At 37.6% G+C, this 25,253-nt stretch overlaps 1 protein-coding gene across 5 annotated transcripts in view; it reads right to left on the bottom strand.

Moving 5' to 3' along the window:
- Nucleotides 1-441: 441 nt before the first annotated feature.
- RETREG1 (reticulophagy regulator 1) overlaps nucleotides 442-25,253 on the bottom strand; it is a 150,537-nt gene continuing 125,725 nt past the window's right edge. For 2 of the 5 annotated variants that reach the window (XM_054489919.2, XM_054489920.2), the window contains 6 exons: nucleotides 17,134-17,260; nucleotides 14,806-14,890; nucleotides 12,738-12,875; nucleotides 12,012-12,076; nucleotides 11,640-11,766; nucleotides 6,216-9,208 (listed from right to left, as the gene is read on the bottom strand). In XM_054489919.2, coding sequence (XP_054345894.1) covers nucleotides 8,715-9,208; nucleotides 11,640-11,766; nucleotides 12,012-12,076; nucleotides 12,738-12,875; nucleotides 14,806-14,890; nucleotides 17,134-17,260 — 1,036 coding nt within the window. In that variant the 3' untranslated portion in view covers nucleotides 6,216-8,714. Of the gene's footprint in view, nucleotides 1,072-5,622; nucleotides 5,881-6,215; nucleotides 9,209-11,639; nucleotides 11,767-12,011; nucleotides 12,077-12,737; nucleotides 12,876-14,805; nucleotides 14,891-17,133; nucleotides 17,261-25,253 lie in introns of those variants that run through there. The other 3 variants (XR_008502850.2, XR_010126365.1, XR_008502849.2) reach the window with 3 other exon arrangements.

The raw sequence follows: 25,253 nt of genomic DNA on the forward strand, positions 1-25,253 counted from the left end.
TGGTGGTTGTGCCGCTCGGTGTGACGCGGTCAAGGAGACGGCTACGCGAGAATGGGGGAGTGGGGCGCCCGAGGCTGCTCCTGGGCCCTGGGAAGCCCCCGATTAATGAATGGTCGGGTCAGCGACGCGAGGGTCGGGGTTTCTCTGAAGACCGCGCGCTGCACTTGCGGAGCCGGGTGAATGGATGTCGCGAAGGCAAGGGCTGCCCTTACCCCTCGGAGCCCTCGCCGGTGGTTGGACCGCTTCCCCGGGAAACCAGAGAGGCCAGGCCGGAGGCTCGGCCTTTCTGAGGCGGCCCTTCCGGCGGAGGACACCGGCGGAATTTGAGTGCATAGAGTGCGCGAGAGGAGCTCCCTGTAGACACACAGTCCAGGCCACGTAGGTAATTCTAATAGTAGCCACATTTTTAAAGAGTAAAGAGAAATCGGTGAAACTGCTTTTAATTATGTGTTTAATTTAGCCCATCCTGTCATTTCAGCACATAATCAGTCTAAAAGAATTATTGAGATCTTTTACGCTCTGTCGTTGGTTCTAAGTCTTGGAAATCCAGTGTGTGTTTTAGAGTTAACAGCCCATCTCAATTTGGACTAGACCCGTGCCAGGTGCCCAGTTGGCTGTGTAGCCTCATGTATATCGGACAGCAAAGTTCTGTAGAAAAGAACTTCAGGCCAGGCGCGGTGGCTCACGCCTGTAATCCCAGCACTTTGGGAGGCCGAGGCGGGCGGATCATCTGAGGTCAGGGGTTCAAGACCAGCCTGGCCAACATGGCGAAACCCAGTCTCTGCTAAAAAATACAAAAATTAGTCCCGGCGCAGTGGCGCAGACCTGTAATCCCAGCTACTTGGAAGGTTGAGGCAGGAGAATCGCTTGAACCCGGGAGGCGGAGATTGTGGTGAGCCGAGATCGCGCCACTGCACTCCAGCCTGGGCAACAGAGCAAGATTCCGTCTCAAAAGAAAAAGAAAACATGAACTTCAAATGCTTGGAGAGGTCATAGATTTCATCCACACAGCCTGGTTGAACCAGAGTCAGCCTTGTTACAGAGTCGAATGTTGCATGCTCAGAATCCAAGCTGCCAAGAGAAAACCAAAAGAAGATGGCGCTTTAAAAAAACCTTCCAGTGGCTTCCCTAGACTCAATCAAATTCAAACACCTTACTTTTTATTCTACCAGGCTCTACCCCTCCCTCTGATGTCCTGCCACACCCCCTTCTCTACCCTGCTCACTCTACTTGAGTGGCAATGACACATTTGATGTTCTTCTAACAAGCCCTTTAGTTGGTACTAAGTCAGAAATCCATTACTCTTCTGCTTGGAACATCCTTTTGCTGGCTTGCTTCCTTACTTTTTGGATCTCTGCCCAAATGCCTTTGTAACAGAGGCTTATCCAAATCCACTTACCAAAAATAGTGCCTACCTTCCTAAGTCCTTACCAGGCATAAGTTTTCTCTAGCACTGTATTAATTATCTACTACTCTGTATTAAATTACCCCCAAATTTAGCATCAAGCTTTATTTCAGTTTCTGTATGTCAGGTATTTGAGTGACTCAGCTGGGTGGTTCTGACTAAGATCTCCTAAGAGGTTGCAGTGAACATGCTGTCCAGGGCTAAAATCGTCTGAAAATCTGACTGTATTTGACTGTGGCTGGAGAGTCTCCCTTAAAGATGGTTCATTTACATAGCTGATAGCAAGAGGTTTTGGTTCCTTGACAAGTAGGCCTCTCCATAGGGCTGCTTGAGTGCAGCGGAAAGCCACATGAAATTCATAGACCTAGCCTTGGAAGTCACACAATCGTTTCCACAATGTGTTGTTACTTATGCAGGTCAGCCCTATTTAATGTGAGAAGGGTTTACATAAGGGCATGAATACCAGGAAGTGGGAAGTGGGGGCAGGGTGGTTTTAGGGGATCACTGGGAGATCAGCTACCACTAGCATTTGTTGTTTGTCACTGATTTCCCAGACTTAGCACTGTAAGTCCTGCATCCCAGGAAACCCCTCAATCCTGGGAAAACCAGGATGTCTAGTCACACTGCATGTTAGTCATCTGCATCTAGATCTATCTATAAGCTCCATGACAGCAAGCACTCCTTTGTTGTATACCCTAATGCTAGAACAGTGCCAGCAGATCAACTGTTCAGTATTTGTTAAATGAATCTTTTGCAGTGCAAAAGTTAAGTAAGATGGTGATTTTTATTTCTGAAAACTTATTTTGAGATTATCAGTATCTTTTAAAATAGCTGAACCATCTGGATACTCACTTTGAGAAATGTAGCTAGTATTAGTTGTTAACTGGAATAAGCAAAGCAGAGTATATTTTCAAGTTTCCCTAAAAAGTAAAGCAGAAGATGGCTATAAAAGTAAAGAGCTTCTGGTTTTACTTTTGCCCATTATCATTCTTATATGGCTCTTCCAGCATCTGTTCTTCAGGTCATTATTTCCTCCCTGCCTCCTCTAATCTATTTGCATGATCCTCCTATTTCAGCATCATTGAACTCTCCAGTTTCTTTACTTTTCTTCTTTAAAGGGGTATTGTTTCCTCCGCCATACTAATTTTCCAATGTACTGTTCTTCTGCAGTCTCCAAGATAACCTTACTCTTTCCCTGTAGTCCCCCTCTACAGTAAATACAGGTAGTCAGTAATTTTCCTGTAGCATTTTTTTCATATGTCACTTTTTCTGTTCAAGAATAGTTGTCTGATGCCCATAAGATAAAGTTTAAATTCCTTTCTTATCTTTCCTTTCGTCGCTTTCATATCTCCATAGTCTCTCCCACATGCTACATATATTTTGTAATATTCTACTGGTTCTAAATTAAGGCATTCCTACCCTCAATAAGTTTTTTTTGTGTGTCTTCTTAGGCATGCTAAAAAATATTTACAGTTAACTAGCTGGATCTAGTACAATGAAATATAAAGAAAGGGCTAGTGAGTATTTAGGATAGAGAAATCTCATGCCATTAGAGACATCAGAAAAGTTTTCATTAAGGAGTAGATATTTCAGATGGGTCCTAAAGGAGAAGATTGAGGACTCTGCAAGTGGAAAGGGAGGTGGAACAGGTAGAAGAAATACTGTGGAGGGAGGAAGATCAAGGACGTATTTATGAAGAGTGTGTCTAGGTTGGATGAAGCTTAGGATACAAACAAGGGAAAATGAGACTAGAGAGAACCACGATATCATTGGCAAAAGACTTGGATTCTTGTGTTTACTGTTCATGCTTCATTTGGTGGAGAGTCACAAAATGTTTCAGCTTATATGGCATCAGGAATAGAAGTGGGCCTTGAGTAGATCCAGCAGCAGTATCTGGAACTAATTGGAGAAAAAAGAGTAGGTCTACAGCCAGTACATCCTTGGTAAATGCAAGGGACTGTTGAGTAAAATCTCTGCAGCACATCCTCAGCACTCTTAGTGTATCTAACCTCTGCTGACAGTACTGCTATCAAAAAAAATTACCAAATTGATCACTCTGAGGAATTTAAACTAAGATCACTGATATAGTTTGGATGTTGTCCCCACTCATATCTCATGTCAAAATGCAATCCCAATGTTGGAAACAGGGCCTGGTGGGAGTGACTGGATCATGGGTGTGAATTTCTCTTGAATGGTTCAGCACCATCCCCTTGGTGCTGTTCCCGTGACAGTGAGTTCTCTCAAGGTGTGGTTGTTTAAAAGTGTGTATCACCTCCCCACTTGCTCTCTCTTGCTTCTGATTTTGGCATGTGAACTGCCTGCTCCCACTTTGCCTTCTGCCTTGAGTAAAAGCTCCCTGAGGTCTCTCCAGAAGCAGAGGCCACCATGCTTCCTGTACAGCCTGCAGAACGCTGAACCAATTAAATCTCATACAAATTACCCAGTCTCAGGTATTTCTTTACAGCAATGTGAGAATGGAGTAATACAACCACCTATGACAAAGAAATTTGAAAGTATTGAAAATTAGAATTCCTTCTGTATATCACGGCGTAGCCCTTAAAATAGTTGACATAATTCTCAAATTACTAGAGTTATGGTGCACACTGTAACAGTGACAGTACACACAGTAACATGGTTCTTGTTTCAGTCTTGGAAGACTTTGGAATATTCATCCTTGATAATTACATAATTTAAAATAAAAGCTAATAAAGTTGCCTTCAAGTCAATTTGTATGCCGATCACAATATTCTCTTGTGACAAGTTTACTGCTGTTCACATTCCTATATTGCAGTGGCACCTTGGTTTTTAAAAGGAAGGCTACGAAGGGGATTGGGTTGGTTGAGGGTAACCTTTGGTGGGGGTAACAAATATTGAAATATAAAAACTAACGTACACTTATCACATGGTTTACAGTTTCTGTGAATGCTGTGTTCATGAAAACGTTAAGTCCTGTGAGAGATTTTCAATCCCCAATTGTTTTGGCTGTCTACATATGCAAAGTCTTAATTTAATAAGGAATTGAAATTTACAGCAAAGCCTGTTTACACAGCATTTAAAACTATAGATCAACTGGTTTCTGCAGTCTTTAAAAAAAGAAAAAAAACCTAAAATAAAATCAGTATTTAATACTTAGTGAAATTCTGTTAAACTACTTAAAATCATGATTGCTGTTAAGGTATCAAAAAACAAAACCAATATACTAGTATGATACATTAGAAAGAGAATAGGCTTTGGGGTCAGGCTGGCTTTTTCCCCGACTAGCTATGTGACCCTGGACAATTTATTTACCCTGTTCTTTGGAAAAATGTTAATACCACTTAACTGTAGAGTCATGAGGATTAAACAGGATCCTGTTTTCTATGTCTTAGATCAAGACTTCACATACTTTTCCCGTAAAGGGCCAGAGAGTAAATAAATATGCTTTGTAGGCCTGGGTTCTCTGTCACAACTAATCGGCTTCATTGTTATAGCATAAAAGCAGCCATAGACAATACATAAACAAATGAGCATAGCTGTGTTCTAATTAAACATTATTCACAGATGCTGAAAATTGATTTTCATTTATTCTCATGTCACAAAATAGTCTTCTGATTTTTTTCAACTACTTCAAGATGTAAAAAATCGTTCTTAGCTTGCAACCCCTAAAAAACAGGTAGCAGGCCAGATTTGGCCCATGGGCCATAGTCTGCCAACCCTAGCCTTAAGACACTTAATCCTTGTAACTCTGTGAAGTAAATAGTACTACGTTTTTATTTTGTAGATGAGGTAAATAGGTATGGAGTTATTAGGTGACCTTCTCAGAGTCCCATAGCTAGTAGATGTTATAACCACATAAATTACTATTATAGAACCTTACGCTTGGTCCACAGAATCAACTGAAATAGTAGACAGTTTTGCAACACTTCCATCCATTAATTCCACAAGGATTTCTTGCACTATGAGGCTGATACAGTGCTAGACCCATTAAAAGAACCTTATGGTTCTTGTAAGCTGTTCCTTGTTGATTGCCTTTGTTTTAATGTTTAAAAGAATGGCTCAGTTGAAACACAGGCAGGAAAAAAATCAGTATCTTGGTTTTCTGCAGCCTTTCCACACACACACACCCTCCCCTAACGTGCTTCAGATACTTTTTTTCATTCATTCTCTAAACATCCGTGTGTGATCAGGTAAGAATTAACTTCCCTATTTAATGTTTGGGGAAACAGGATGGGGCTTGGGGACGTTGTATGACTCTGACAATGTGTCTTAGGGCCATAATATTAACATGAGAACCAGAACTCATATTTTCAACATCTTTCTTAGTACAAATGCTACAGTGGAAATGGAGGAATAATACACAAAAATAGAGCTTTGAGGCTTTCTAATTTCATCATGACACAAATGATCTAAGATAACAGTAGTTCAGTAAAGGTTTTCCGAAGAATTTCCTATCTTGCAATGAACACAGCTGGAGCAGGGTAAAGAAGTATACCCATCTAGATTATAAACAGATAATATAAATGTTAAAATCACATTTTTCTTAAATGTGGATTTGCTTCTTGACTAAAATTAGTGGCATGCTGGCATTTGCCACTTTTTTAAATGGAAGAAAGTTGCATTTATTTCAAATATAAGAGTGAGATGCCTAAATATGTTGACTATATTTGCCAATTACAAAACCTTATAAAAGTTTTCCTAATATTTTATTAAACTGGGAAGCAGGCAGTTAAAAAAAAATCCCTTCTGAAGCTATGTAGGGTAAGAAAAAAACAAAGGTATTTCAGAATGAGAATATTCAAGCCTGGATTGATCTTCCAAAGCGACCTTCAACTTCTTGAGCACTGCTTTACTGCTTCAGATTAAAATACATGCTCAACGTATGCTACTGCCATTGTGTGATTTTGCTCAGAACTTTGTATAGGAAGTACACAAAACTTTTCTACAGCTTTCAGTTTTAAAAATATATATCCATGGTTCACATTTTAAATACTTCAGTCCACTTAGATTGTACAAACCACTCATTATCAGTTCTTTCAGATGTTGGGGAAATATTGCTATTTATCTTCTCATAGTAAAGGACATGCAGTCCTCTACTACACTGGATCAATCACAGATGAAATGTATCTGCTACTTCATCTTTTAAAACCAGAAACAGTGACCCCCCACCACCAAAACACACATATACACAAACAAGAACTTTCAACATCCTTGTGTTTGTTTGAATTAATAGTTGTGAGAAAGTACCATTATTGTATTGTGTAAATTTGTAGTCATACAGTCATACACAAATATTAAAATTCATACAGTTATAATGCTGCTGTCCCTAGAGAGCTGGCATGTCTCCTCGATAGTGGTGATAGCACATTTTTCTACCCTACCAACTTCCTCCCGTCCTCACACCCTTTTAATTTGTAGTTATTAACATTTTATTCTAGATTTATTGTTCATACCATCACAGATTATCAGCCCTTGAGTTCATCTTCCTGTAAGGTCATCTAGTGACTTATATTCTTTAATTACTTGGATTATTTAACTTTTTTTCTCCCCAGTGAAGAAATGGAAATGACCTTTAACTTTTCTACTTTATAACCAAGAATATTGTTTTAAAGAAAGAAACACATAAAGAAAGAATACTGGTAACGACTATTTTATAAATACGTAACTGTATTTTTCTTCCTGTCCAGAAACTGTTATCGAATAAAATTCAGGTATAGTCCTCCAAAACCCACACAGTTCAGAGATTTTCAAACACCAGGTTTCCATTTGTATTAAAATGGGCAAGATAATGAAGGCACAGGCTCACTTTGTATCAATAAAGGACATCAAACACAGTCATGAGGCACTAATGACATAAGCAATCACAAAAAGCAAGTGTTCAAAGTCTTCAGTAACTCTTCTCCCTTTAACATTTGGCAAAACTCAGTCCAGATATTTTAATACCTCAGAAAGAAAAAATAAATAAGAGTAGCTACATTAAAATGTCAGATTACTTATAATTAGTCTTTAGAAATATAAGGGATAAAATGAAAGGAAGAGAACACAGATTTCCTATATTCTTGGATTATCCTTCCTTTCTGAGGGTCTCAGATGTCTCTATGCATCTGCCAAAATGCCAGCTATACCTGAAGATTTAAGAGATTTTTGGTAGTTGCTGGCATGGTCCCTCGACACTTAAAGTTTATATCACAAAAACAAAACTAGCTTGGTTTCAGCTCTTTAGTCCTTTGTTAAAAATCATAAATCAAATTTGGTTATTTAAAAGTGATCTTAAAAAGTTTAAAGGAAAATATATATATTCTATCTTCCCAATAAGAAACATTTCATATTTATACTTAAATGGCAAATAAATATATTTTAAAGCCAAGCAAGTTCCTCTCCTCTATACAGACTAAGAAAACAGAGTTATTATATCTTTATTGCTGATGATCACATCACTCATATCAAGAACTAGTTTCACAATTTTAGGAGACTTTTTTCATGACATAATATAAAAGATAAGCGTCTAACTTAAGTCTGAGCAGGCAGTATAGAGCTGTGCTCCCAACATCCCTATCACAAACATGACGAATGAACAACAAAACAACTGAATCTGTTTACATCATAACCATTGTCTATGTGATACACAACTGCTTGCTTTCTATGGGTTAATACCACCCACTGCAAGACTAGAGATGGCAGTCAATGGAGCATGCTGCTTTACAAATAAGCCTAAGTCTACAACTGCAGAAATAACATGGAAATGTTTCAGTCTATCCAGAGTACTTAAATATACTTTTAAATTTTTTCCTAAGAAATTAATTTTGATAGTATTCCCCAAATCCTTCAACTAAGATACCTTGATAATTTCGGTCTTTTTTACATCAAAATCTATCAGTTGAAAAAAAAAATTTTCCAGGTATTAGGAATAAGGAAGCTAATAACAGCATGTATTCACAATTAATTGTTAATATTTTTCAATGAGTTACAGTAAACTGTTTTGCATGCTTGAAAAACTGTAAAGAAAAAGAATACTTATAGGAGGATTTTAATAGTTTGGTTTTTGTTTTTTCCTTTTTGCTTTAAAAACAACCCCTAATATTTATCTCTGACAACACAGTGGTGTGTATAAAGTTCATTTCCATGCTTATTACACAAAAATAAAGATCAGAAATATCAATCTATCAGTGTCAGCTGATATATATCCAATTAATTCACTGCAGGAGGGAAAATAAAACAAATCTAATCATTAAAGCTTACAGTTCAATTTTTTTTCTTTTCCTTTTTTTTTTTTTTTTTCTTGTTCGAAATTTTTTTGGTGTTTTTTGTGCTCTGTTGCAAGCTGATTCCTAGATTAATGGCCTCCAAGCAGATTTGAAAGGAAACCTGAAGACTTCTTATTTTGCTGTGCTTCTGCTTCCTGGTCTTGTGTAAGTCCCAATTCACTCTCAATTTGATCCAGCTCTGACTGGTCAAGTAGTTCAAAGTCATCACCTTCTTCAGTGTCTGTGTCCTCTTCTGGGATGGGGGCAGCCTGAGAAAGTGCTTGCTGCACACCCTCTAACTGGTCTTTGATAGCTGCAGTCACTGCAGCTGTGATAACATCCCCAGCCAGGTTGCTCATCAGGTGAAAGGTTTGGTCACTGTTCAGAGGAAGGGTGAGACCAGCTGCTGATTGTGTCTCTTTGCTTGGTCTGTGACCACTGTCCAACCGTTCCTTCTTTCTCTTGAGCTCAGTGGGCAAACCAAGGCTTAATTCATCTTCATCATTTGTTCCCGTGCCATTTTCTAGAGATGGAAAATCTGAAAGATCTCTAGAGAAAACTTCCTCACTAGGTCGGTCAAGATCTGTGAAATGGATAACAGAAATTCAGACTTAAGCACCATAACAAATTTCAAATAAAAGTGCTGTCTAAAGATATCTGACTTTAATCTGAACCCTCTGGCAACCTTGGCATTCATCTAGCCTCCTGGGTCAACTTGAATCAATTTAACCACATACTGAACTCCTCCTAATCCTGCAACACTCTTTCTCCACAGGGACACAAATACTACACATCCCTCTCCATATTTAGCTTTCCTCTTAAGCACAAAACAGTGTATTTACTGACTTAACATTCACCTTTGTCTGATATTAGCTTGAGGTTTTGACTAAAGTTTAAGCATTTACTATAAAAATTCCCCATCCTGCTCCTAGGGTGGGAATTATCTTAAGCCAATGAGTACACATGTACATGAAATTTAAAATACTATAATAAGAAGTTTCCTTGGGTTTTGGTTAATATTATCCAGCCTCAGCATTTTCATACATAGAGATCTATTTCAGTGTCTGTAATCTGTGTTTGTTTCAAGCAATAAAAAGAAGATACTGCTCCTTCTATTCCATATAACCCAAGAGTTTATGGAAACATTTGGCTCTCTGTAACTATAGCTGAAACTGACCATACCAAGATTTAGGACATCTGGAAGCAATGTCACATTAGAAGGCTGATAGATTATATTGTTTTTACCTTTCATATAAAATATTTTAATATAACAGTTAACTCCCTGCAACAGTGATTTGAAATCTTCAATTAATGAAAAGCTTTATATGTGGCTTGGATTATTATTGTCTCTTTTGTTGAATAAATCTGAGATGGGATGCTTAAGAACAAGGTACTTGTTATTCTTGTTCTTTAAAATATGACCTCAAATTGTAGGTACTGAAAGCTTGTAGAGCTTGAATGACCTTCAGCGATGCTCTTGTTCTAATTTAAAGGTGAGGAAATTGAGATCCACAAAAATTATGTCACCTGTTCAAGGTCATAAAGTTAGGTAGTGACAAAGGCAAGACTCCACTTGGGTCTTCCACCTTCCAAACCCATCTTCTTTCAAACACTGCACAGCCTCCCTCCCTCCTTCCTTTAAAAACAGAAAATGTCTTTTTGGAACATAAGTATAAAATAGTTCATTCACCCTCCTCGTTTATAATCTGCTCATATGTTCAGTATATGGCCAAAACAAGGTAATCCAGTGAGACTAACAAAAGTTAAGTTACTGTACAAGCATTGACTCTCAATTTAAGTTTTGGATATAATTTGCATTATAAAGAATACTGTGCTGTCCTGTTTTTAATTGTACTTATTATAAACAAAGAATATACTGGATAAAGAAAATGTGGTACACATACACCATGGAATACTATGCAGCCATAAAAAGGAATGAGATCATGTTCTTTGCAAGGACATGGATGGAGCTGGAAGCCATTATCCTCGGCAAACTAACACAGGAACAGAAAACCAAACACTGCCTGTTCTCACTTGTAAGTGGGAGCTGAATAATGAGAACACATAGACACAATGGTGGGGAACAGCACACACTGGGGCCTGTCATAGGGTTGGGGGTGGGAGGAGGGAGAGCATCAAGAAAAATAGCTAATCGATGCTGGGCTTAATACCCAGGTGATGGGATGCAAACCACCATGGCACATATTGACCTGTGTAACAGACCTGCACATGTACCCCTGAACTTAAAAGTTAGAAACAAAAAAAAATAAAAATAAAAAGCTTTTTTAACTTTGAAGACAAATGTGAGAAACTCCGGAGTCAGCTTTGGACTCAGGGAACTTGACGTCCATACTTCAGCCCCTTTTAACGAGGACTAGGCCTAAATGTGTAGGATTAGCATCTATCTTTCTCTCCCACATTATCGCTTAGGACATTTCAAAGACATTTCAGGAGGTAATTTTTCTAATTTTTGATTATTTTGTTTTCAAAATAAAGGCAAATTTGGACATATGACTGATTTAGATTCTTTTCCCTCATACTTTTTAAAAAACAGCTTTTGATAATTCATGCACCAAAGAAACACCCTTCTAAGGTATACAATTCAGTGTTTTTTAGTATATTCACAAAGCTGTACAAGCAGCATCACTATCTAATTCTAGGACACTTTCATCATTCCAAAAAAGAAATGCATACCAATTAACAGTCACTCACTATTCCCTCCATCAGTCCATAGCAGCCACTAACTTAATTTCCCTTTATATGGACTTGCTTATTCTAGGCATTTCATATAAATGGAATTATACAGTATGTGGCATTTTGTGTCTGGCTTCTTAGCATGTTTTCAAGGTTCATCCATGTTGTAGCAAGTATCAGTACTTCATTTTTATAGCCAAGTAATATTCTACTGTATAGATATGGTGGTAACGTGTTATTTACCCATTCAGTATTTGACAGAAGTTAAATAGTTTTGTATGCACTCATAAAAATAAATGTATCCAGAAATATTAGCATACCATCAGAAGTGTCTGTCTGTGGAGTGTATCCTTCTGAAAGGTTGAAGGTCCCATTATCAGTCCAGGATACCTCTGAGACGTCTGTGTCAGACACAGATAACTCTTTGGCAGCAACTGTGAGGCTAATCTGTGTTAATATAAATAAATACCAGCGGCACATTTTAAACTGCTGAAGGGAATATTTTGAAAAATCCATACGAACCCCCAAAATGACAGAGTAATAAAAACCAAATGGATATTTTTATTTTGAAATCATTCAGTCATCTTACAGAAATATGAGGAGTTTATTAGGAAGATCATTCAGCTTTGTATATGTAAATACATTTACAGTCAAACCACACAGGAACAAATTGAAAACTAAACAAAAAATACCTTAGGACAAAGAGCTGAAAAGTCTAATTCACTGTCATCTTTGTGACTTTTTTCTTTATCTGCTTCTGTTGAAGAAAAATTTGGAAGCTTTCAGTTTCCTAGCCAACTGAGACATAGTGCATTTATTTCATTATGTATTCTTACCCCAAATTTCTCATATTCTCCAAATACAAATATATATTTCTCATATTCTCAACTACAAATATAATTAAATGTTTGCACATAACAAGCTTCACATATTTGCAAAGGAAATGATCCACATTAGTGGCTCTCTTAATATTGTCCCTGAAACAGCAAAAGCATCCTCCCTGGGAACTTTTTAGAAATGCAGATTCTCAGGCCCTACCCTAGACCTACTGAATCCGAAACTCTGGGCTGGGGCCTAGCAATCTATCCTTTAATTTCCTGTATTTTCTTTTTCTTTGTGATAGTCCAACCCGAAATAAAACTAAGTAAATCATAAGTAGCACAATAAAGAGTGTTGAAGCCTTTTCTTTCTCCCCTGATACTGTGGATTAAAAAGTCAATTTATTTAATTGTATATTTGAGAAAAGAAGGAAAGCCCAAATAGGAAAAGGGTATATATAACTTTGAGGGAGATTAGCTTCTATAATAATATTTAGTAAAAAGCTAAAAGTATCCTCAAATGTATTAAAGGAATTTCCTAAAAATAGCTCGCTAATGTCTCATTTCATGCGTAGAATCTAAAATATAAACTTTACCTACCAGATCTCTCACGTTTCTTCTGATTAATATATTCCCCAATTCCAAAATCCAGTTTCAGCAGAACTGACTTAATTTTGCTGTAAATTTTTTGTCCAATATCATTACATCTAAACAATGGACACAAAAATGCACACAGTACTGAAAGAAGAAAGAGAGTAGTGGTAAAATGCCTTTCCTTTCAAAAGGCTACGTACATTTCAGTATTTCACAAAATGCTACATTTCTTTACTGAAAAACTTAAGTTTTTTTAAGGGAAATATCGCTGTGAAATAAGTTTATAATTTCTATTCTTTTTCTGTAAGGTAAACATCTACCACCACCCACAAACACACACATGCATACCCACACTCACACAATGCTCACAGCCGTTGCTTCCGGTGCAGTTAGATCAACTCCCTCCTTTCAATCCTTTTACTCTCAAAATTTATAGAAGAATTACATGCCTTCCAGACAACAGTCCTGGTTTAACTGTGTTGATTCAATGCCATTTCACCATGGGAAAGTTATTAGCCTCTCATCAATAATATTAGGATAGTAACATTATTTCTTGGGGTTGTTGTGAAGCATAAATGAGATCAATGCAAACCATCTGAATAATGCCTTGCCCAAATTATTCTTTCATTCCCCAGTTCTCTTCTCCTTTACCTCCTAAACAATGTCATCACGAGGCTGATGTTATATATGACCTCTTTTGGGGAGAATGGATTTGAGCTCTGACCATTTGCCATTTGCATTATGCATTAAGAACACAAAAAGAAGCAAAGATTGCCACACTCTAAATATTGTATTCCTAATATTTATTTCTTTGTTCTTTTTAGGAAGTGTCCCATATTATATTTTAAAATAGGAGCTACAAACTCAAATGTCTCTAGAGGCCAAGAAATTGTAGGTAAATTTTAAAATCCATTGTAAGAAAAATTGGAAAATATGGGGGTATGTTAAGTGGAGAGTGCCTGCCCCATCGAAAGGTAGCAATGCCAGATAATAGTTTTCAGGTGGAGAAAATCCATACTTTTTCATAACATTTTTGAGTGATCATTGATGTATAATAAAATACATGTATTTAAAGTGTACAATTTGATAAATTTTGACATATGCATACAACTAAGAAGCCATCACCATAATCAACATAGTGAACATGTCTACCACCCCCAGAAGTTTTCTCATGTTTTTATTCATCCTTCCCTCCAGTCTCCTGCCTCTTCTCCCTGCCCCCACCCACCTCATCCCCAGGCAACCACTGACCTGCTTTGTCACTAAAGATTGTTTGAATTTTCTAGCATAATATATAAATGGAATCACACTCTTTCATCTGGCTTTGTCTACTCAGTCTAATTATTTTGAGATTTATCTTTAGTGTTGTATGTATCAATTTTTAGTGCTAAGTAGTAATCCATTATATGGATATACCACAGTTTGCTTACCCATTCATCCAATTGATGGATGTATGGATTATATTCTGCTTTTGGCTACTACAAATAAATCTGTTATGAACATTTATGTCTTTGTACCTTCATTTCTTTTGGGTAAGTACCTAGTTGTGGGATAGCTTTGTCATGTAGTAGTTTTTAAGAAACTGCCAAAGTGTTATCCAAAGTGATTTTAACATTCTACCTACCCCGCAACAGTATGTGAGAATTCCACTTGCTCTGCATCCCTCCTAATACTTGATATGGTCAGTATTTTTAATTTTAGCCATTCTGGTAGGGATGCAATGGTATTTCATTGTGGTTTTAATTATTTTTTTGAGCCAAAGAACATGCACAAAGGTGAACATGTGGGTGTGTTTTTGGGAGGTGGGGCATACAGCTTTATGTATAGTTTTACTGACAAAATTTAACATAAAATTATTCACTTATAATTCTACCTTTTGCAGCTATTCTTCCAATTTTAAAATAGAGACATGTCTCTAGGAAAATGGAGAAACTTTGTACAGCAGGAGATTAAAGAATAATCAACTTGCATTATAGTTAAGAACTCATCCCCCCTCTTCAAACTACACGTCTGTTGACCGTAAGGTGATACCATATGCATCACAAAACTTAGCCATATGTTCTACTATACTTACACAGTAGATAGCTGAGTATAACCCCAGGAATGTAACTTCCCAAGATCGTAAAAAATGTGCACACACTACAGACCAGGAGACAAAACTGGAAATAATAGAAATAACATGGGATAGTTACGCATAACACCAAAATATTTTGGAGCACAGGATACACACACAATTGTAAATCTATAAGTGACCGGTATAAGTGACCTATCTGGTTATTACAGATTTTTTCCAAAGAGCATTATTTTGCACTAAGGGCTGACTAATGACTGCTGCATTCAACCAGCCTTAGTCCATTTCAACACTTGGTAATAATTATTTTGAGGACACAGGAGCTAATTTCTGGCACAGAGAGTGACAACTCCCATTACTCATGCCTATGGCTATATTACTGCCAGGTGCAAGAGAACAGAAAACTATTATGTCCCCAGAAACTTCTTTTACTTCGCTCATTTAAGGAAATTAATGCGGCCTAATAACTACATCTGAAAGTTCAAACTACCACTATAAGCCCACTGAAATTCATAAAAACACAGCAAAACATGTTACAGAAATTAGAGGTATCTACACAAATCTAACGTAATTTGCACAAATCTAATGTAATTTATAGATGCTAAGCTGACAGGATAAATTTATGGCCATCACTATCCTCTTTCCTAACCATATATACCACTCAAATTGACCCCACTTCTAAGTCACCTAGAAACAAACTGCCATTGAAATGAAACTCCTACAGTGACATGTTTATTTTCCTTCTGTCATTTGTGGTTAAAAAATCTTGAATGTTTTAAGAAATTTAAAAACATCAGAAAATATCTTTAATTCCCTTTAGAAACATCAAGGCAGAAGAATTTTCCCATAAAGTCTTCACCTGATTTTTCACACTCCAGTCTTAAACTGTCTTACATTTTTGCATCATCTTTAAACAGTGATAGTAAATTAAACTGATAAGCAAGCAAAGGAAATTCATTAAGGGAGTTTCTAAAAGATACAGGAGGAAGGAATACATACCTCTGACCAATAACTGATGATGATAAAGAGCACCAAGGGGTTTAAATCTAAGTTTAATTTTGATTTTTCATTCTTTAGTAGAGAGTTAATAAATTAGTCAAAAGTAGATTAGATGACTTGTGGAACAAAATTAAGAGCTGTTTCTAAAACAGCAAGGGCCCTTGAAAGAATCTGGAATTCTATAAATGAAATGGAAAGTCCATAAAAGTCAAAGGAACAAATAAGCCAAGAAAAGCATTACTGTATCCAGAATTTAGTTTTACAAAGGGATTTCATATTATGCCCCACATTTGTAGCATCATAATTTTAAGCTAATTGACTTGGGGCACATTAATGCAACCCAATGCAGAAGTTTTAAGTTTAGAATCTTCCAAAAATACATTTAATCACTTCAGTAAAATCAACGTCAACAGCACATCATGCTCCAAATATAGGTATCTATGCTAAAAAAAAAAAAAAATGCCTTCAATGAATAAAAAAATGCATCCAAATGCAATACTGCCACTTTAATACACTCAAAATGTCTCCAAGCATAGTTCTATTATTTAATACTATTGAAGTTATGATATTGCCTATACAAGGTACAAAGACAGAGATTTTCAATGCTGACATTCCTAGCTCTTCATTCTATCCACGGGTGGATATTCAAGAAACTTGAAAGCAACACTGGAATAGACAAGGTCTATCAAGCTACCAAGCTATCAAGATAGTCGATCAGAATTAAAGCTGCCTTTACACATAAAATAATACAAGTATATGCACCACTCCATGTAATCTCTTTCCAACCACATAAGACATTTCCCCCTCATGGGTTTTATCTTCATTGGAAAAATACTCATTTTGTTTATATAATCACTATGAATGTTTTTGCCAAAAGTTCTCTTTCTTAAATAAATAAATCATACAAGAATCTCCACTTTTTAGCTTGAAAATAAGATTCAGTTATCTCCAAAAGCACAGTCAAAGAACTATGTATTCATTTCATCTCCCTTTGACTTCAGCACCAGGCTAAATACGATAACTGAAATTCTTAAGACTTTGTTTTCTCCCTAGTCTTGCTGTTAAGACCAATCACCGTTCATTTTAGCTAATGAGCTAGATAAATATGTATAAAATGTAAAACCAATCCAATTTCAAAATGTGAGGCTGAGGATTATCTAGTGTTCGCACACTCACACATCTGAACCTTGCTGATAGCAGCTTTTATGGCATATGTTCTTAGTACATTATATTTAAAATTGGAGAAATCTGACAAGCTGATAAAATAGGTTAGTTCATTTGTTTCCAAGTAACTGAACATTTTAAAACATACTCCTTTACTGGAAAACTTGCCTTGCCAGGGCTCTGCTGTTTAAAAAGAGACATTTCTTGAAGAAATATGCTGAAATTCATCCATGATTCTGCAATACAGTGGCTGAGCCTGGGTCTTTCATCTGGTTTGGAATTGATAACTTCCCAGCTAAAGAGACAAAAAGAAAAAAATATTACTGAACTTTGGATGATTCATTCAACATTTATGGCTTTGGCAAATATTTATTGAGCATCTACTGTTGGCCACACCCTCTGGAAAAGCCCTGTGAATTCAGAAGGGAACTATCCAGACACCTGCTTCAGGAAACTCACGTGCCAAAAGAAACAATTAGCTGTCTAATTAATTGTTGGTTTACAATCAGGGAAACACTAAGGGAGAACAGGGTGAAGCTTAGGGACATATTTAATGAAGAGTCATTTTAAAACTCAGATATGGGATGGATCAGCAGGTTAATCATAGGGTTCCAGATAGAACAACATGCAATATATGCAGAGGCCCTGGAGTGGGAAGGAGCTTAAATGTGCTATCCTATTGAGTCTCAACATGGCTCCAGCAAAGTCAACCAGAAGACAAACATGTAAAGCTGGAGAGGTAGGAGGAGACTAGGTCATGGAAGGCCTTGTAGGAACTTCTTAGAAACGTCTTAAACCTTAAGGGTTGGGAAACCACAGTACTTTTAGAGAAACCTTGGAATTAAGCATATAATATTAAGAATAAACACCAACAATGTATTTTCAATATATACCATGGTTGGAAAACTCTATAGAAAATTTTTAAAAGGATCTTACAATATCCTCTATTTTTCCAGAGTACATTTTCCTAATCATCATCTAGAATGTGTTGAGTGTGATGCATGGGCCGGCAAGGAGCTTTCTCCCTGCCCTCATTTTCCACAGGAACCTCAGTGAGCTAAAAACTAGAAACAATCACTCCAGGAAGAAGACACATGTAAATACATGTCATTCCCTAACATTACAATGACATAAAGCTTAATTCCTGCTCTTGCAATCCTAACTCATAAAAACATACCAGTTCAAACAAGCCCTGTTAAGAATCCTCAAATTCATTCATTTAAGAGATTATTAAGAGATATGTGCCTACCATGTTGAAGGCACTGCCACAGAGCTATGGATATGGCAATAACAAAAGCAGCAAAGTTTCTAGCAGAAGACAAGAACTGTTAGTGAACTATCATCTGAGCTATGGTAGGGTACCAGGGTGAGGATGATCTCTGGATTCAATTCCAGTAGCTCTAAGACAAATCAAAACTACCTTTGCCCTTAGATGCTCAACTATACAGAAGTTTATGTACATACAGATTCTGTGACTTTTAATATATTTTGAATAGTAAGGCAATTTGTAAATTACAATTCCTTTTTATAAAAATAATTTTAATCCAAGTTTAAATGAGTGCAATAGCATATTTTAAAAGGGGGGAAGTATACCATTTTCCTTCCTCTTTGTTCTTTCAGCCTCAACTAATGCTCTGGAGAGTCACTGAGCTACCAGTTGTCCAGGCTGATGTTATATTCCTACAGGTAGATTTCCTGTCTGTCAGAAGAAATGAACATTTGGGGATGGTTTATGCATCCATTAACTCTACCCACTCTTGAATCACTGAGCAAATCTGTTTTCAGTGGGACCATATCTGGCACCAGGTTTGCATACCCCATGATTCCACATCTATTAAAATACTAAGTGCATAACTAAGAAGCAGATATCTATGGCAAAATCTTGCCATAGATATCTGCTTAGTGGGAAAAGATTTTGCATCGGAGAGCAAAGGCTAGATGGCAAAGGAAATATAAGGTTATTAAAATGCAGTCTGTTTTCTCAGAACAATATAGATTTGCTGCAAATTGGCACAGACAGGCTAGGCTACTGTTCAGTTTAATGGGACCATGAAGATGACAGAAAACATTTTAATTTCTGCTCTCTATGCATATTGAATAATTATCTAAGGATTCATTTGAACTGTTTGCCAAATACAATTCTAACAAAAATCAATGAAAAGCTATAATGGAAGGATTTGTTATTTTCTTTTAAAGATTAAGATGGAATAAATGAACAGTTCATAACTCCTGGCCTCAAATAATCCTCCCCCCTTGGCCTCCCAAAGTGCTGGGATTCCAGGCGTGAACCACTGCACGAGGACCAAAAAATATTTTTTTGAATGAATAGTACTTTGTACAGATGCTGGAACTTTGTTCTAATATCATCTTTAGGATTCATGTCTTGGAAATGACACCATATCCATATTTGTTTACATATTTTTTTATTACTGCTTAAGTAAATGTCCCCAAATTGTAAAAGAGCCTAGTATAATACTAAATTGTCACTATAGAGAGATAATGTTAGAAGAAAGACTTCATATAACTTCAGGTGTTTTATAGAGATTACAATGAAACAACTAAAAACTCTCTTTTGCATTTAAAGGTCTTATCTATTTTCCACAAGGGACTTCAAGTGGACACCATCTATCCACTAATTTAGTCATTTATTCAATAAAAAGTTATTAAGTTCCCCCTTTGTGTCTTGCATCACACTAAATGTGGAAAATACTGTTATTTCAAAAACTTGAATGCTGGTAGCACTATTCCTCTGTGTCTATAGATAAACACTACTTGCTGGAAAGAAAGAAAAAAATACTCAATCTTTGACTATCTTCCATAGTCATAGGAAAACACTCTTAATTATATTACATTTTTCCCCTTTTAAAAAGCCTCTATAATAGTTTTTTGGGACAATAAATTTCATCATTACTTACATTTTTATTAACACAATAAATTATAATTGATATTTGAATTGTTATAATCACAAACAGAAATGAGAAATTCATTGTGTACAACTTGAAAATAATATCTAACCAAATGGGTTTGTAAAAAGTAATAAGTGTTTGAGATTAAAATAAATGTTCAGATTGGGCTGAATAAAATTTAATGGAAATATATATGATTTAAAAAGAAAATGTAAGTTCCAGGGTGAAGAAAAGATGTCACTCCACATCTTTTCTTCTGGACCGAAAACAAGTGCTCCCTGGGAGTTTAATAATTGTTTTAAATTGCCCAGTGATTAATTCTGAGTACTATAGCAACTCACATTTCTATAGTCTTCCAGTGAGTTTACCATTAATTTATGTCACCACAGTTCAATTTAGGTTATACAGAATTAGATAATTTGGCATGAGATGGGACATTTGATGTCAACTTTTCTAATTCCCTTATTTTATAGGTGAGGAACGTGAAATCCAAGTTTTTGCCGCTACTGTGAGGCAGAGCCAAGACCCAAGGCCAGGACTCTGGGTTTCCAATACAGTTCTAATCCTTTAAAATGTGTGCCCTCTTCAAAGGGTGAATACATTTAATGGTATTCTTTGAAGAGACCACGTGGTAATTCAGAATGAGAAGGAACATTTCATGTTCCTCACTCCTTCCTAGAACCAGAAGAGATGAGGTGTGATTGACCAATAACAACGTGCCATCATGCAGGACCAACCCTTTCCAGGAAAACAGAGCACTTCATGTGCAGAATCCAAATACTCAGCAGAAACCAAGATCTACGCTTAGTGGTTGGTTGACGTTTAACACAGGTGTTATCTGCACACACACACATACACACGCTGAGTTGCTACGTAACGAAACTCTAGGTTTTCCTAGAGAGCCTTATTTGGAAAACACATAACTAGAAAAAAGATCTCCTGTGAATGCTGGGCAAGGCTTAGGGAACAGATCTTTTCCATGGTGTGTAGCTGTCTTCCCACCATCCTTGGCACTGATCACCATGCAACATAAGGCCCAACTAACATAAAAGGAAATGAAAATACCTAAGGCTTCAAAACATTTTGAGTTTCTACTAAGCTCCTAATCAAACAATACAAGTCTTCTGTGACTGACACTCAACTAAGGGAGAAAATTCATTACCAGTAGCTTTATTAATATTTCCTCCTTAGTTTCAGAGAGAACATGCACTTTCCAAGTTCAAAGGGAAATAGGTTCTTTGGTTCATCTTTCTATCCATCTCCCCTCCCTCTCCCCAGCCTTCCAGCTTTCTCTCACACTCTTGCCTTCACTAAGGAGTGAACTCACCACACACTCCAGCCACAAGATAAAGACCATTTAAGAGTCACCCCCCGATGACCATCATCCCCAACTTTCCATCCTCGTAGCCAGTCCAGTTCAAGTAGTTCCCAGGGAGAAGTCACTACAAGTCCCAGCCTCTACATGGCCATGCCATCTATCAAATAGGCTTTGCTCAAGGATCTGTAACTGTAAATGATTCTCAAAAAAGCCCCAGCAGATGCCATCTGGTTAAGTTTTCCTTCTTACAGAAAAACTAGTCAGGTGTTTTGATGAAGGCCATTCTGCAATCAAGCAATTCTTTATCAAAGAACCCTAAGCCAGGGCAAAGTCCTTTTTCAGCAGCTGAAGAATTTCTGGTTTTACCTGCCAGTGAAACTCTAAGGGAACAAAACATGGAAAGATGGCTCCTTAGACAAGCAACCTCACTTTGTCCACAGAAAGGAGCTTTGGCTTCTCAGTAGAATTTCAAGCCAACATCCCTTCTTTCTTCCTCCCTGTCCCTATTAGAATACAATTTGCCATATACATTGGGAGGTCTGGCCAAATAAGCCCTTCGTGCAGTTCCTGAAGCTGTAGTTGTGAGACACCCAGAGCACTGTTTAAGCAGCAGCTGTGTGAGCCTTACTGAAGAGATGGAGATGGAGCAGGCCTGGGTGAGGCTCAGAAATCTGCATTTTAACAGGCGTCCCAGATGATGCTGAGGCAGGTGTTTCTTACCTTAAGAGTCACTGTGAGAAATACCCTTGATAAAGTAACACTGAATTCCTGTCCTATAAATAAAGAAGAGGGAGACTTCTGCTTCTGGGCAAGATGGTGTGAGAGGGAGCTGATACACCCAACCCACCTGAAACAAAGAAAATCTATGCAACAATGATTTTCAAAACTCTGGGCGTTAGGCAAGGAAGGACAGTGACTCCTAAGGGATGAGAAACCAATAAGGAAGTTATGTGATCACCCAGCTCGCTGCCTTGAGTGTTTCCTGGCCTGGGAGCAGGGGCAGCAACCCAGGTACCACCTGGCAACTCCCTGAGTTGAGGAGACAGAGCTGAGGGTCCAAAAAGGAGATCCAAGGGGCCAGAGTTTGCAGGACCCAGTGCCAGAGAGCAGAGCACAGTACAGAGGGAGATAAAGGGAGAGGTCTGATGTGGGGGATTCCTGGAGTCTTCAGCTGAGGCTTGGCTGGCACAGGCGTGCGAGGAGCCCAGAGGCCAGGGAAGAGCCATCAGAAAGGACTAGAAGGAATGGTGTCTTTTGCCAAGAATGACACCTGGTCCCAGCAACTAGACTGAAAAACCTCAAAATTCACAGACATGGGTAGAATACTCAGAAGGGTCTTGCCTCAGTAGCAGAGAATAATCAGTCCTAAACTAAATGCGGCTCTGGTCCTAACAAGTCTTAAAAGCAGACCTTAGGCCGGGTGTGGTGGCTCACGCCTATAATCCCAGCACTTTGGGAGGCCGAGGTGGGCCCATCACGAGATCAGGAGATCAAGACCATCTTGGCCAACACGGTGAAACCCCATCGCTACTAAAAGTACAAAAATTAGCCGGGCATGGTGGCATGTGTCTGTAGTCCCAGCTACTCAGGAGGCTGAGGCAGGAGAACCATTTGAACCCAGGAGGCAGAGGCTGCAATGGGCCGAGATAGCACCACTGCACTCCAGCCTGGGCACAGAGCGAGATTCTGTCTTAAAAAAAAAGAAAAAAAAAAAAAGCAGACCTTAAAAGGATCGAACTGATTTTAAGTGATTCAACCGCCATCTGTAGAATACAAAGTGGTGAGTTTTGTTATGAACCAAATAACTCAGTCAAATTGGGATGTGAAGCAGTTCACTTATTTTACTTTCATGTGTATCTTTTAAATTATCCTGTACCTTTGTTCCCTTAAAAAATATAGTTATCAAAACAATGTTTAAATATTATAAGATTTGTCTTTGTGTAGTTTAATGCCTGCATAATGGAATTTCTAATGCACTTTGCTGGCAGTTTCAGAATGCAGCACACAGTATTCTCCATTAGGGGGTTCTGTAAGACTAAGAAATAGGACACTCTTGTGTTCTTTAAAAATAGATTGTAATTCTGTAAGACAGAACATGTGCTAGCAGCCTGTTTCATCCCTTTCACCAATAGTATCTTTGAGCACTAGAAAAAATAATGCTGCAACAAAATGAATCTTGGCATAGAAGAAATACTATCTCATTATCATTTAACTTCTGTTCGTTTTAATAAATATGCAGTGAATGTACATTAATTGTCACCATTCCTGGCTCTGGGACTGAGAGTTGACTAAGGCACAGCCTGTAACCAATAAGTTAAAGTGTACATGTGACCCAAGAATGATTCAAAGCATACACACACTGGTGATACATGAAACTCACCTTTAAAAAATGGCATTTAATTGTATCTAGGGCTATTGGAGATACATGAATTTGAAAACTAAGTTGGGGATTGGATATATGAGGAGAGCTTGTTAAATGTAAGATATTTTCACTATTGTACATTTTACAGGACAATGTTTTAGCATATACTAATGAACTTAAAAGTGTTTTTACAACTCAGTTATTTTTGAAAGCAAAAAATTATATTTTTTAATATATCAAAGCTAAAATCTTTTCACATATTTCTTGAGCTTTAGATTTGAGGAGATAATTACCAACCAGAGATAGGAAACCTGGAGCAGATGGAAAAAGAGAGGGAGGGAAAAAGAGTATATGGGAGGCAGGGAGAGAATATGAATGAATCCTGATAGTCAGGTTTGAGTTCTTGGGTCCTGTTGGGCCCAAAAGGCAAGGTGCAAAGCAAATCCACCCATGGACATCCCCCATGATTGGAGCCAGTTCCCTTGTGCCTTAAGCTGGTTTCTGGCATTTGTAACACAAAATAAAGTGCCACATGTTTCAGTAGGAGCAATGGAAAATTGTTTAAAATATCTTAAATTATGAATAAATGTAACTATTAAAAAAGAGTTATAAGATTACACAGATTACTATGACAGTTTTATTTAGGTGGCAATTTGTAGTAGAAAGGAAAGATGCAATTAGGTTATATAATAAATCAAGCAAAGGCAGTTTGTTAACAATTCAAATAAAGGGGGTTACAGGCACCATAAAAAAGAATAGCTAATACTCACCAGGGGTCAGGTAGTGAACAGCATCTTATAAACTTACTATCTTGTTCAATCCTTACAACCAACCTGTGAGTGAACTACTGTTTATTATTCCTGTTCAACAGATTGAGGAAGTTGAGGCCCAGAGACATTAGCTATCTTGTTCAAGGTCACAGAACGAATCCACAATGGAATAGGGAAGTAATGCATGGAACTGGGAATGCTCCTAATGTGGGGCGAGATACAGAAAACACACTCTCTGGATTGGAACATGGGGACCATTGCAAAGATGAGTAGGAAAGCACATTAGGGCAGGGCCATGGGCAGGATTATGGATCCCTAAATGCCAAGCTACACAAACAGAAATCAAAATAGTTAAAAAGCAGCTTTGGTTCCCAGGAGAAACTCCTTGGTCCTAAGGCGTCTAGATTCTTATTTTCTCTCTGAACCCCTCCAGCTGTTCCTAAATTAGTACCCACAAAGTGATTCCATAATCATGAATCCAACTTCGCAAACTTAAATTACAACACGTGCCCATAATAACCATGACCACGGCAACTATCTGCTAAGCTCTCCCTGTGTGCCAGGCACTATGTTAAAAGCACTCTGCCTGCATTGTCCCAATGTCCTCCACATGATCCCCCTATGACCCCATCCCATTACAATACCCTGCAAGGCAGCGTTATCTCCATTTTACCCAAGAGAAAACTGAGGCTGAAAAGGGCTCGAAACACAGCAGATCTCCTGGTTACTGACCATGACGGTCGCACCTGGTAACGTTCTTTCAAGGCAGCTATCAATTGCAATTAATTTACGACATTTGTAACACTGACTCCCTATTAGACTTTAAATTCCATGAAGGAATTCTTGGACAGTGCTCTGTCTTCAGTAGCTAACAGAGCTTGACATCTATGAGGTACATAAAAATATTGAATGAATATAAACAGTAAACATCC

This window comes from Pongo pygmaeus, chromosome 4 (assembly GCF_028885625.2).
Source record: "Pongo pygmaeus isolate AG05252 chromosome 4, NHGRI_mPonPyg2-v2.0_pri, whole genome shotgun sequence".
NCBI lineage: Eukaryota > Metazoa > Chordata > Mammalia > Primates > Hominidae > Pongo > Pongo pygmaeus.